At 44.8% G+C, this 12,656-nt stretch overlaps 2 protein-coding genes across 2 annotated transcripts; one reads left to right on the top strand and one right to left on the bottom strand.

Annotated features, from left to right (window-relative positions):
• Positions 1–338: 338 nt before the first annotated feature.
• Positions 339–5,027, top strand: LOC127769549 (uracil-DNA glycosylase, mitochondrial). The gene is made up of 7 exons (XM_052295144.1): positions 339–793; positions 883–1,103; positions 2,090–2,248; positions 2,640–2,670; positions 3,396–3,531; positions 3,657–3,740; positions 4,425–5,027. Exons 1-7 carry the CDS (start codon positions 580–582, stop codon positions 4,489–4,491), a joined length of 912 nt encoding a protein of 303 aa, XP_052151104.1. The 5' UTR covers positions 339–579; the 3' UTR covers positions 4,492–5,027.
• Positions 5,028–11,233: 6,206 nt separating this feature from the next.
• Positions 11,234–12,370, bottom strand: LOC127769525 (two-component response regulator ORR6). Its single transcript, XM_052295112.1, has 2 exons — positions 11,898–12,370; positions 11,234–11,793 (listed from the first exon to the last, which is right to left on the bottom strand). Exons 1-2 carry the CDS (start codon positions 12,252–12,254, stop codon positions 11,638–11,640), a joined length of 513 nt encoding a protein of 170 aa, XP_052151072.1. The 5' UTR covers positions 12,255–12,370; the 3' UTR covers positions 11,234–11,637.
• Positions 12,371–12,656: the final 286 nt, after the last annotated feature.

The following is a 12,656-nucleotide window of genomic DNA, read 5'->3' as shown; positions in this document are numbered from 1 at the left end:
TCCTCTCAATCCGCTATCTCCGGCTATAGCTGCCGGAGATTTAGAATACTGCTCATACGTCAGTAACAAAGTCACACGACTTCAACTGTAGAAGTGTAGAGGAACCTGATCCCTTTTAGTGTGGTGGTTGAGAGGAGAGTATTTTGATGCAATTGTATGGGATTAGACTCTGGGCCAATCCCCCGAAACTGATCTGCGGTCCACCCACGCCTCTACGTCGTCTTTGTTGGACCGTAGAGAAACCGGGCCGGGCTAGCGCCTCGGCTCGCAGACGCCACGCGATGTCTCTCTTCGTCCGGGGAGCAACGAGCCGCACGAGAACAGAACATACCCCCACACAACAACACGCACAGCCATACCCTCGCCAAAATCACGCGCCAAGGACGGCGGCGTGGGCGCGCCAATCGCTCCAATTCTCCCGCGCGCGCGCCACTGCCACATCGGGCACAGCGCTACCGCGCTCTCCGCCTCCTCCTCCTCCTCTACACATCGTCTGCCTCCCCGCCCCGCTGCTCGTCGAGCAAAACGTCTCGCCCTCTCCACAAAATCCCCAAATCGCCAAGCACAACCCCCTCCCCAATGGCGCCGCCTCTCCCTCCCACCGCCCCCAAAACCATCGCCGACTACCTCATCCGCCCCTCCAAGCGCCTCCGCCCCACCTCTCCCGCTCCCGCCGCCGCTGCGTCGGCCCCCCTCTCCTCCTCCAGCCTCTCGCCGGAGCAGCGCCGCCGCGCCGACACCAACCTCGCGCTCGCCCGGGCGCGCCGCCACCTCCGCCTCGCCGAGTCCAAAGGTAGGTGACCCCGCGCACACCCCACCACAATCTACGATTCCGTCCGCGCGAACGCCCGCCCCTTAGGGTTTTGGTGCTGGCGGTTTTAGCGTCGGGCGGCACCGCGAAGCTGGAGGAGCTGCTCGTCGAGGAGACGTGGCTGGAGGCGCTTCCCGGGGAGCTGCACAAACCCTACGCGCTCGAGCTCTGCCGCTTCGTCGCCCACGAGAGGTTGCATAGCCCGGTGCCCGTCTACCCGCCGCCGCATCTAGTCTTCCACGCGCTTCACGCCACCCCGTTCCACCGTGTTAAGGCCGTCATCATCGGGCAGGTATCGCATCCTCCCCCATTTTCTCTCGTCACTCCCTAAGCTAATCCATTCGCGTGGATTTCTGTGCTCTTAGGAGGTATCCTTTTCAAATATACATAGCAGCGTAAACTTGTGGCCATTTTACCTTGCTTGTATAATTTACTATCAACGCTTACATGTAATGGTTGCACTTGTTTCTCAAGTAATAGATAATGTATGCTGTTTGTGATCAGGATTTTTTTGCAATGGGGCTAATTATCTTTGATGCTTATAGTGTGCTTCATTAATTCTAGGAGATTGTGGAACACTTGTTTTGCTGGACTGCTTCTGTGGCCATTGATGCATTTGTGTTTAATGTGGGGTGTTTTTGTTGTTTTATATTGTTGATTAATTCTTACGGAACATGGTATGAATTTGGTTCTAGATAGTACTAAAATGCTTGATAGGCAGTGGAAAACGCCCGACAGGTCCACTAATGTAGCATCATTTTGAGGATCTGGTACTTATTTTTGTTTCAGTGTGTTGGTGTTGTTTGGCATTAGATTGACAACATGGATAAGGCATTATTATGTCATTAGAATATAAATGATCGCTTCTGTTCTCCTTGTATCATATCATGCTAAAATAAGTGATTTGAGCTTGTTCACCTTGCTTGCCCTTTATATGATAGTAATAGTGTTTACCTTTTTTTTTAATCATTTTGGATGCTAGCCTGCTCAATCATATTTCTACAACAGCTAGTTCAGGGGGAAATATGTTTATGCCTCGCCTTTTTGTTCAGCTTTTAATTGATGGTGTTGTTTTACTGCTTTTGTGACATACCATATGTTTTGATCTGTCCTTAAACCACTCGGTACTTGTAACCCTGAGCAACTTAGACCCATGTAGATGTAATTTTTTCTTTCTGACATCATAGAACATGCCATGAGTTCCTGCAGTACTTTAATTGCATTTGAATTGAACTGTTCATTTTCATTGTGTCATGTTGTGGAATGTCTATTCTTCAGGATCCATACCATGGACCTGGTCAGGCGATGGGGTTGTCTTTCTCAGTACCAGAGGGGATCAAAATTCCTTCTAGCTTAGCAAACATATTTAAAGAGCTGCAAAAAGATCTAGGTTGCACCGTGCCTTCACATGGAAACTTGGAAAGATGGGCTGTGCAGGTAAGGCGGTTTGATAAACATCCGAATAAACTGCCCTGAGTCCCTGACATTTGTAACAACATGCTGTTTCTCTTATTTTTATCTTAATGTTAACTCGTGTTGCAAAAACAAGAGGATTTGTATGCACTAGTACCTTTAACAACTAGATAGTTTTGTATTTTGTGGTCTATATATAACACTATTTGGACGCCATGGAGACGATAGGTCTGTTACTTTGAGACAGGTCTTGTGAAGGAAAAAATCCACTAGGGTCTAGTTTGTTCTTATTAATTCTATCTGATATAGAAAGTGGATAAGCTGTTATTCCATTAGTTCTTAGCAAAGCATGATAAACTTTCTATGACTGTTTTTTGGGAGATGTTGTCTAACATGGGAAACACATGTTTTACAGGGTGTTCTTATGCTCAACACTGTATTAACTGGTATGATTATTGTTCCCATTTACATCGAAAACTATTTTTATTTTTGTTGCTTTGTTAGCTCTTATGTATTCATAATCTTGATTAAACTGTGATGTAACTTGTAGGTTCTTTTATAATCATGACCACAAAAATAATAAAGTGTTGCATTACACATAGGCCTGTTTTGGGAGCCCACGATCCATGGCCCATCCACAGAGATGGGCTGGGGATTACAGGCTCCCCAAAGGTTTCTTCCAGTTGCTACTGTATCACATTTATTTGATGTTGCTTGTCCTCTTCCTCTAGCTTAGTGCAAAGTAATGCATTCCTCTGTTGAGAATCTTTATTCCATGGGAATTCACTATTGTGATCTTAGTTGCTCTATCCTTGCACGAGTTTCTTATCAGCACTGAACAATCCTACTTCTTAATTTTCTATAGTGTCAATCTATAATCAGAGAAATAAAACATCTCTTTTGTTGTTACTATATTGCTAGGATAATAATGTAAACGCTAAACAATTTCCTTACTGAAAGCTCCAACTAGAAGTTTGGTTGCCACCAGCTGTGCTGTTCTGCATTTCCAGCAGGAGATAAACAATACTAATATCATTACCATGTTAGTTTCCCATTAAAATCTACTCTCAGTATCTGATCTGCCTGAATGCTGTGGTAGAATTGATTTGTTTGGAAGTTGTATCTTGTTGGGTATATTTTTGCTGATTTCATTTTCATCTTGTCGGGCCAGTGAGAGAACATCAAGCCAATTCACATGCCAAGAAAGGATGGGAGCAATTTACTGATGCTGTCATTAAGACAATATCACTGAAGAAATCTGGAATAGTCTTTATTCTCTGGGGAAACTCAGCTCAAGCAAAGACAAGGTATTGCTTCGTTCACATCTGCAAATCTGTGACTTGGAATGTTGGCGCTATCAAAAGAATATTTTGTAAAACTGGCTATTATAATGTCAGCTGAGAGACAAGAGTACCTGCATGCTGTTTTGCAGATTGATTGATGAAACAAAACACCACATTTTGAAATCCGCTCATCCATCAGGGCTGTCTGCAAGCAGAGGTTTCTTTGGATGCAGGTTTGTTTTCTTGTCAGATAAAATGAACTTTCTTCATTTGTTTCTGTGAGTTAAAAAATAAGACTAGACTCTACATAGGAGTAAAACATCACAGAAGGGAGAGCTGATATATTTCTGTAACTTAGGTTAAATTTGAATAGCATACTTCAGAGAGAATAAAGACTATGCTACTTAGTATAAAACTGAATTATTATGATTGTTCAGCACTTGCATATCAGGATTGCCCTATATGCGGCGCCATAATATCTATTTGATGCTAGACAACCCACCAATGGCTGGTATCTTTGTTACTGTAGATGATTTGGTGGGTGGGTTATAATGATTTATCCTACGATCAACTTTAACTCACCTGCACCACTATACAATGGTACTGTCGGTCCATGCTGAGTGGTGCTATACTGCTATAAACCCTCAATGCTTTTGGCCGTCTTGTCCTGTCTTGTTTTTGCCAACTTGATATTACTTTTGCCTTTTCACTCGCTAGTGTTAATGGCTAGATCCAAATGAGCATTAGCTCAGGCACAACATATAGAACGTGAATTGGATATTGGCATCTCAGATACTGTTTATGGGGCCAATTCAAATCATTCTAATGCTACTTTTGCCCTTGTGATTATCGTTGAATCAGCCTGCAATAGGATAAATTTTTATTGATGATCGTTGTGCTGTGCTTATCTTAAACAGGCACTTTTCTAAAACGAATCAGATCTTGGAGAGGCTGGGACTATCTGCCATTGATTGGCAACTCTAGACCATTTGAAGACATCATGTGGTCTGTCTGCCTGACAACCACCTCTGCTTTGAAGGTACTTGTTGCAAGGACCATCGAATTCGGCCAAAATTTTGTAGGACCTTAAATTATATATGGCCGATCAAAATGCTAATGTAATTACGCAGTTCTTATATGGTATCTAATGTCGCACCGAAACATCTAAATTGTTTCGGTTGTCGTATGTGCAGCTACTTTGCGTAGCGCTTGGGCGCCATTTTGGTCGCTTTGTTAGATCTGAAGAATTGCTTAACAACCGTCCTGGCCTTTCAAGTTCTTTAAATACCATAAAGCCAGATCGTCCTTCCTCATCTGGGATCCCTTTGTCCTCTTAGATTTTGCTCGTAGACCTGTCACCAACCCTTAGATCCTAAGAAATTCCGGTGCTAGAGACATGTCCCCTCTTTTAATTCGATGAGTGCCGCACCTACGTACAGAGTGTATTTAAAGCACGTGATGAGCAGGTGAAAGGGTACACGTCTCGCACGACACCTACCGTGGCTGTAGTATTTTTTGTACAGCAGGTGGTTGCCTGCAAATAATTAGACAGATACTCCATGCTTCTAGAGCTTGCAGAAAACCGGCACGTCAGTCGCCGTGTGTGCAGCCAGAGAGTGACATGTAATACTCCAGAACCGCAGCGTAAGCGTTACAACTCCAGAATCGCAGCGTACGTACGCATCAGGCATCGCAACGTGTTAGTCCATCCAGAGTCCAGATGCTTTGCTGAAACTTGACACACAACCATGCACGTTGTCTCATCAGCTCAAACCGGGGGCAGTAGAAAACGACATGGTGGCATTCCATGTATTGACGTCGCATCCGATCCTTCCGGCTCCGTCAAGTCTTGGATAGATTGTGATTGTGAGATCGATGCATCCTCCCGTCGTAATCTCTCGGCCTCACATCAAAATTTTAAGTATTCCATTCCACGGGGCAAAATCACCGGATCTTTGCAGATCTGCAAGCGTGACTTCCATGTTTCACCCAGCTCCATCTCATGTTTGATAACATGACTACTAAATCGCACCTACGTACGTACAGTGGGCTCCATTGCAATGGAAGCATCGCAAGTGGCCGATCTTGGAAAAGATCGGCACGCACTTGGATGGAAGTCTAGCAGCAAAGCAGCCGGTCTCTTGCACTGTTCGCAGGTCGTTCTGAAAGCGACGAGGTGAGCTAGCTCCTGCCCAATCTCCTTGATTGTACCGTGCCCGTTTGATTATCATTACGCCCTGGGGACATGATAGCATGTACCTGTGGACGCAATTGACGACCTGAGACGCTGTACATCGTAAGCTCACCTACCGGTCCCATGCATGGCCGGTGTCTGCGGGCAAACGTACATGTCACATCTAGTAAGACCGATATGCTACTCCGTTAGTATCTCAGATGCGCAGCCGTGGACCCGTATTTTATGTTTTCACTCTCTAGTTCCTTACCTTCTTCACTGGGTAAATGCACGCCACATGCATGGCTGATATTCTTTTTAGGAAAAATTAAAACCATGCCATTATACTTCCCTTTAAGTAGCTTATGGTAAAGTTTTAAAAAATATATACGGAGTACTATAAAAACCATAAGATTGTATTCCCAAATTATAGACTCTCATCAGCTAAATTACCATTAGCTGTTTCTTACTAAAATCTAAAAGCTTCGGGCCTGTTTGGTACAGCTCCAACTCCTAAATTTAACTATAGGAGTTGAGTCTGGAGTGAAGTTGTGGAGCTGCCTAAACCCAGTTCCACAACTCTAGTTCATTTTGTGAGAGAGCTCCACCCAACTCCACTCCCAGTTTTGGTGGAGCCGAAACTGTTTGGCTGAGCTCCAGCTCCAGAAGGGGTGAAGCTGGAGCTGGAGCTGTGCCAAACAGTCCCTTCCTTTGAAACCATTAGCTGTTCCTGCTGGTGGGTAGATCTCTCTCCTGTGGCACTCAGGACTACAGTGGTAAGTACGGTACTAGTGTTCCCTATTCTAGTAGGGGTCCGGATGAGCCCAACCCCGATCGACCGTGCCGATCGATCCAGCCAGTGGCAGCGGCCAGCGGCATGGGAAGGCCAAGCGTCCGCGTCGGCGCTGGCCGCTATCAACCGGTCGGGTGGCGGTCCACCGCGCGAGATCTCCCCCGCGATCCTGCGGTCAAATCCCCCGCGATCGCGTTCGTGTCGCGGGCGAGGCGCGAGGCGACGCGATCCCCCCGACCAATCAACCACCAGACCGCGCCTCCATGCCATGCAAAACCCGCGCGAGCGAGCCGCGAGCGCTCATGGTTTCCACGCCCACGTTTCCCTCGTGGATATGCCAAATACGAGAGAGCTGTCCAGTTCATTTATTTATATAGAGTGTTGGATGAAGATAAAGATTTTCGTGGCACGTTTTTTAAACTGATAAATAGTGTGTTTCGTGTGAAAACTTTTTATATGAAAGTTGTTCTAAAATATCATATGAATATACTTTTCAAGTTTATAATAATTAAAACTTAATCAATTATACGTTAATACCAACTTATTTTACGTAAGTAGATTGATCTTTATTTTAAGAGAAAAGAACACCACCGTAGCCTGGTGGAATGTGGATGGCTGCCTGCCGATTTGCATGACCTGGGGCTGGGATTGGAGTATTTGGTTCCACCTGACGGCAGGTAGCCCCAGGTCTCGGTTCTTCTCGCTTGTCGCCTCTGCCCTCTCGATTGTATGCGCGGTTTGCCTCGCTCGTCGTGATCCCTTTCCCGTAATCCCCGAGATTTGGATGCTTCTCCATGGGATGACAGCCATGCCAACGCCAACGCCAACGCCCATGGTCTGGCCATGCAACGATGTTCAGTCATGGAGGCCTCAACCGTAGCACGTGCCTAGTTGCACCGGACACGTCTATGGCCTACTGTGGACGACAGGGTAAACTTCATGTACGACATCTGGGGTTCTCAATTTGCATACACTGTACACAACCTGACAGCTCTGCTTGTGTCGTCCATTCTACGCGAATGCGAGGTCGTCATTCATTTTCATCTACTAATGTACTCCCATCTGGTAAATGCAATGTGACCATGTGCTGCACCTGTTTTTCGTACAGGAGTGCTTCCGTTTACAAATAAATGACGTTGTAAAATACGTGCCGTTAAACCTCAAAAACTTAAATATACAAATATTAGAACTTCACGCGAGCAGGAGCGGATCCAGTATGGGGTAGCGGGGTCTCGAGTCTCCACTATTAGCGTGAAGACTATAATAGCCCTGATGAAGCCCTCACCGCTATTTTTTTTTACCATACATAGATGAGAGAGATGATTGTAGCTTTATCTAGTTTGTTTTCTGGATTCACCATTGCACATGAGAAAATACCGTGGAGGTGTTTGGTTCCTAGCCACATTTTGCCACGCCATACTTTTAGCTGCAAAGTGTGACCGGTAACCAAACACACCCTGCATAAAGTAGTTAGAAAAAGTAATGACAAAATAATTGGGAAACTATTTTAAACTCTCGAGGAGATATTTCCTCGTTGTTTGCATATCACTCAAATGGTTATATTTTTTTTTAGAAAATCAACAAGATAGATTAACATGTGACAGATCATTCCACTAACATGCAATGTAAAATTAACTTCTACATGTTACAATGAAAAAACATTTTTTTCGAGGAAAAACAAATTTAATTGCGAATATACATTAACTAGTTGTAGTTTATTTTTTTTAACATGTAAAATTTGAATTTCAACTTGCATATTTGTAGAGTGATTATATGCTATACATCTTCTTAATTTATTTTATAACTACTTGAGTGACATAAAAAAACGAAACAATATCTACTAGTACTATATAATATACACATCAATACACATAGTTAGAGAGGTAGCTCCAGGTGGCAATGTATAGACCTAAACGTACATCAGATTGGGATCGTATGACATGAAATCAGAGGAACGTGGTCACTGATAGATTAGGCCCACCGCACATGGGCCGACCTATCAATGACCACGTCATCGGTTAGTTCACGTCAAAGGAACCGCTTCCACGTACACCATAATTAAGTACTGCTAGCTTAGGGGATGGACCAGTTGTTAAAAAGAGGATCCCACGAGAAGCAGCGGCCGTGGCAGTGGCAACTGGCAAGTAGCAACTGAACCAAAGCACACAGGGTTTACTAGCTTAGTTTAAGTACAACGCCCCCACCTCCCCCCGTACACCACGTACCACACACGGGATACGATCCCGTCGGGTCCCCACACGCGCCGCGACACACTCTCGCACGCACGCTACACGATCCACCCGTGCCGTGTTGCGTGCGCCCGTCGCTGTGTCTCGTATCTGCATACGGCCTCGGTCATCAACTCTCCCCGTACGCGCGATCGATGCGTTTGGTTGGGTTTTTCCCGTAGAGAATCGGAATCGCCAGTACGCTCGATCTCCGTCTAGAGAAAAACTGATCTAGGACGAGATATGACGAACTACTATCTCCGTTTTATTTTAATTATAGTTAGGAGTTTCCGTATTCAACATTTTACCGTTTATCTTGTTTAAAATTTTTTTATGATTGGTATTTTTATTGTTATTAGATGATAAAATATGAATAATACTTTATGCATGACTTATTTTTTCTAATCTTTTCATAAATTTCTTAAATAAGACGAACGGTTAAACATTGGACACAAAAACGACAACTACATTTATATTGGGGCAGAGGTAGTATTAGACCACCCGCAATGGTAAAGTAAGGTGCTCTCTATAAAACATGTATATCTCAGCAATAGATTAGATTAATAGTAAACCACCTCAATAGTATGTCTACATGAGTATCTATAGCTCTCTAATCCATTGCCTCGTTTTTCTCTATAGACTATCTCCAAATTAGTAGATAGTTTTACTCTCTCTCTTCATTTAATCTCTTCCAAGTAGGAAAATATGCTGACATGTATCTCTTGTAGAGAACTTATAGATAACCATTGTGGGTGCCCTTAGGGCAAGTTTTATAATGGAGGTGAGTGTCATATCTAATTTAAACCATGTCATATTCTCATTAAGAGGTAACAAGTACAACATGCCACCTATAGTTCACAAACCCCAATATTAATTTACTCTCACATCATCTTATATTTTTCTTGCAGATTGTGTGGAGGTTGCCCCTTACATGAGAGGTGGCTCATTTTCTCTCTCTCCTAACTTCTCTCCTCCAACTCATCACCTAATCTTAGGGCATGTTTAGATCCATTTGGAATGGCAAATGGCAAAAGTTTTGGCATTGCAAAAGTACTAGTTGGTGTTTAGATGTATGTTAAAGTTTTGTCATTCTAGCACTAAAGTGAGAGAGAGAGAGAAAGAGAGAGGGAGTGGTCCCAAAGCACTTTTTGGCACAATTTGCTACTATGGACTAGTAAATGCCAAATGCCAAATTGCCAACTTTTGCTACTATTGTTTAGATCCAAAATGGCAAAAAGTGCTATAAAATGGCAAAACTTTTGTTATTTTGGAGAATCTAAACAGGGCCTTATGTGGTAAATTTAGGGACAGAGGCTTATAATACTTGCCCTTATACATTTTTCCATTAACGCATTTAAGATACTGCTACTGTAGCCGATTGGTCATGTGACGTTCAGTTGGAGCAGTGGTGACTGGTGAAATTAATGGTGCCCGGCCGGAAGAGTTTAGTGACCGTCTTAACCGTGCAATGCAATCAATGCAATGTCGTCAAGAGAAAAGGAAAGTTTCTCATCAAGCTGATTCCATTCGTGCCGTTTAAGCTAGTACTAATTCAACACGAATTTAGACCCAAAGAAAAGCGATTTCACTATCAATCAGGATTTGGAGTACGTGCAGGTTAGATTTTGAGTGTAGAGATGCAACGAGGAGCAGACGAGAGACGACCTGTCGTCCAGGGAAAAAAAATGTTTGATTTATCTACACAAGTGAAACGTCCATGCGTAGCAATCAAACGGAGATGGACAAAAGAAATAAAAATGTTTGAGTACATCGTTTTTAACCAGTAAACAAATCAAGGTCAAAGTCAGACGTGCTCACACACACAGCTGAAGCGATCAAGCAAAAAAACATGGCATGGCATATCGCACAGTGTTTTCGTGGACTTTTCCTCGCAAGCAAACCAAAAACTATTCCAACGAACCAACACGTCCAATCCAGGCTCTCCAACTTTGACGTTCCAGAAAATCGCAAGAAATCAGAACAGTTCCTGTACCTGACCTAACAGTTGCTAACCAATCTGAATGCATCTCTCTCTCTCTCAGATTTTTATTTTCTTCAGATCTCTTTTCATAATCTGGAATTAGCATTGTACATTCCAACGACATCAGGGCTGAGAGGCCACATGCAATGCAGGGTCTCTTTTGAAGAATCTGCTTCCAGGTAAGCAAATCTCTGAGCAGATCCTTCCACCGTCTTGTCATCTCCTCAATTATCTTATCTATATTATGCTCCCCCTTTGGACTTTTTCATTTGTTTACACACCGTATACAACAACAGCTCACCTAAGACAGGCCAAGAACATTTGTGGTATTATTTGTTTATACGTATACACGCTAGTGCGATGATCACAACAAGATTGCGATTATACCTGTACTGATACAATAATACAGCACGTACAGATCATAGAGAAAAGAACAGATAAGAGACCCTTTTTTTTTCTTGATGAATTAGTCATATACAGGGTAGGGCAGAGCAGAGCAGAGCAGACAAGAAAAACAATCACAAGGACAGAAATATGTGAAGAAACTATGATGATGATGCATGGTTAATTGGCAAGACTTAAATTAATGTCAAAACTCTGACCGATCTTGAAACAGTTAAAAAGAACAGATTGATGCTCTGATGCCATTTCAACATTGTGACAAGAGAAACCTCCTGAACAGAAGCTTCAGAAGAATCTCTTCTCTCTGTTTTTTTTTCATGGCGTCTTTGCAGAGCACACAGAGGGGAACAAGCAAATGCCTGACACCTAATTTCAATTCTAACTTGCTAAGGCAGTAAGGCTAATCATCTCGTAAAGCCCCAAATGTTTAGCTTCTTGTTTGAGGCAGCAGCAGAAGAAGAAGAACTATGTCCAAGAATTGAGAAAGAAAGCCACCAAAAAAAATCCTAGGAGTTAATCATCCTCTCCATGATCCAACATGGCGAGCGAGCGATCATCTGATACGGCTGCAGAGCCGCGACACGTCGGAGGGGCGTACGGGCTTGAGCAGGAAGTCCTCGGCGCCCTCCTCCAGGCACCGGCTGATCCGGTTCGGCACGTTCTCCGACGACATGATCACCACCGGGATCTCCTTGAGCTGAGACGATTCCTGCAGCAAGAACCACACACGAAACAAATTCAGTCTCAAGAAATTGGGGGTTCCACATTCACATGGATCATCGCGATAATTCGATCGAATCGAATTTAAATTACCTTGACGCGCTTGAGGAGCTCGTAGCCGGTCATGCCGGGCATCCAGTAGTCGGTGATGATCATGTTGACGTTGGGGACGAGGCCGAGGCAGAGGAGCTCGAGCGCCCTCGTCGCCGACTCCACCGTGGTCACCCTGTACTTGGAGCTCCGGAGGATCTTGGCGATGACGGCGCGGTCCACGGAGCTGTCGTCCACCGCCAGCACGTGCATCTCGCTCTGCGCCTCGTCGCCGGCCGCCGCCGCCACCACAACCGGCACCACCTTCCTGTCCCCGCCGCCGCCTCCGCCTCCGCCTGCCCTCGGCGACGTCGCCACCACCACCTTCGCCGCCGCCGGAGCCTGCGCCGCTGCCGCCATTGATCAACTCAAAATCCAACCCAATAATCCAATCCAAGAATCCTCGAGCGATTGAGTAAGCGAGTAGGGGAAGAAGAGGAGAAGAGGCTTTGCGGTTGCAATGAGTTGGAGGCGGAGCCATCGCTGGCGTATATATACAGGCGGGGTGATATGCGTGTCGTGTGACTCGTAATTAGAAAAAGAAGAAAAAGAAAAAAGAAAAAATAAATGGGAGAAAACTGCGAGATCTCCAAAGGGATCCGAGGCTCGGGGATCGAGTAAACCCCCCCTCACCGTCACAGCGGGTGGGGCCCACACCCACACGGCTCGATCCGGGGACGGGATCCGCGGGGTCCACACGCCAGACACCGCCACCCCGCGATCCGCCTGGGATTTTCGGGCTTGGTTGGTTTGATACCAATT

This window comes from Oryza glaberrima, chromosome 4 (genome assembly GCF_000147395.1).
Source record: "Oryza glaberrima chromosome 4, OglaRS2, whole genome shotgun sequence".
Lineage (NCBI taxonomy): Eukaryota > Viridiplantae > Streptophyta > Magnoliopsida > Poales > Poaceae > Oryza > Oryza glaberrima.
This window is presented reverse-complemented; position numbering and strand designations above follow the sequence as displayed.

Bases quoted from the DNA above. Each gene is read 5' to 3' on its own strand.
- LOC127769549 (XM_052295144.1), top strand. From the start codon at position 580: ATGGCGCCGCCTCTCCCTCCCACCGCCCCCAAAACCATCGCCGACTAC. The intron at 794-882 runs GTAGGTGACCCC...TGGCGGTTTTAG, and splicing joins CCGCCTCGCCGAGTCCAAAG to CGTCGGGCGGCACCGCGAAG. The intron at 2,249-2,639 runs GTAAGGCGGTTT...CATGTTTTACAG, and splicing joins TGGAAAGATGGGCTGTGCAG to GGTGTTCTTATGCTCAACAC.
- LOC127769525 (XM_052295112.1), bottom strand. From the start codon at position 12,254: ATGGCGGCAGCGGCGCAGGCTCCGGCGGCGGCGAAGGTGGTGGTGGCG. The intron at 11,794-11,897 runs GTAATTTAAATT...TTCTTGCTGCAG, and splicing joins AGCTCCTCAAGCGCGTCAAG to GAATCGTCTCAGCTCAAGGA.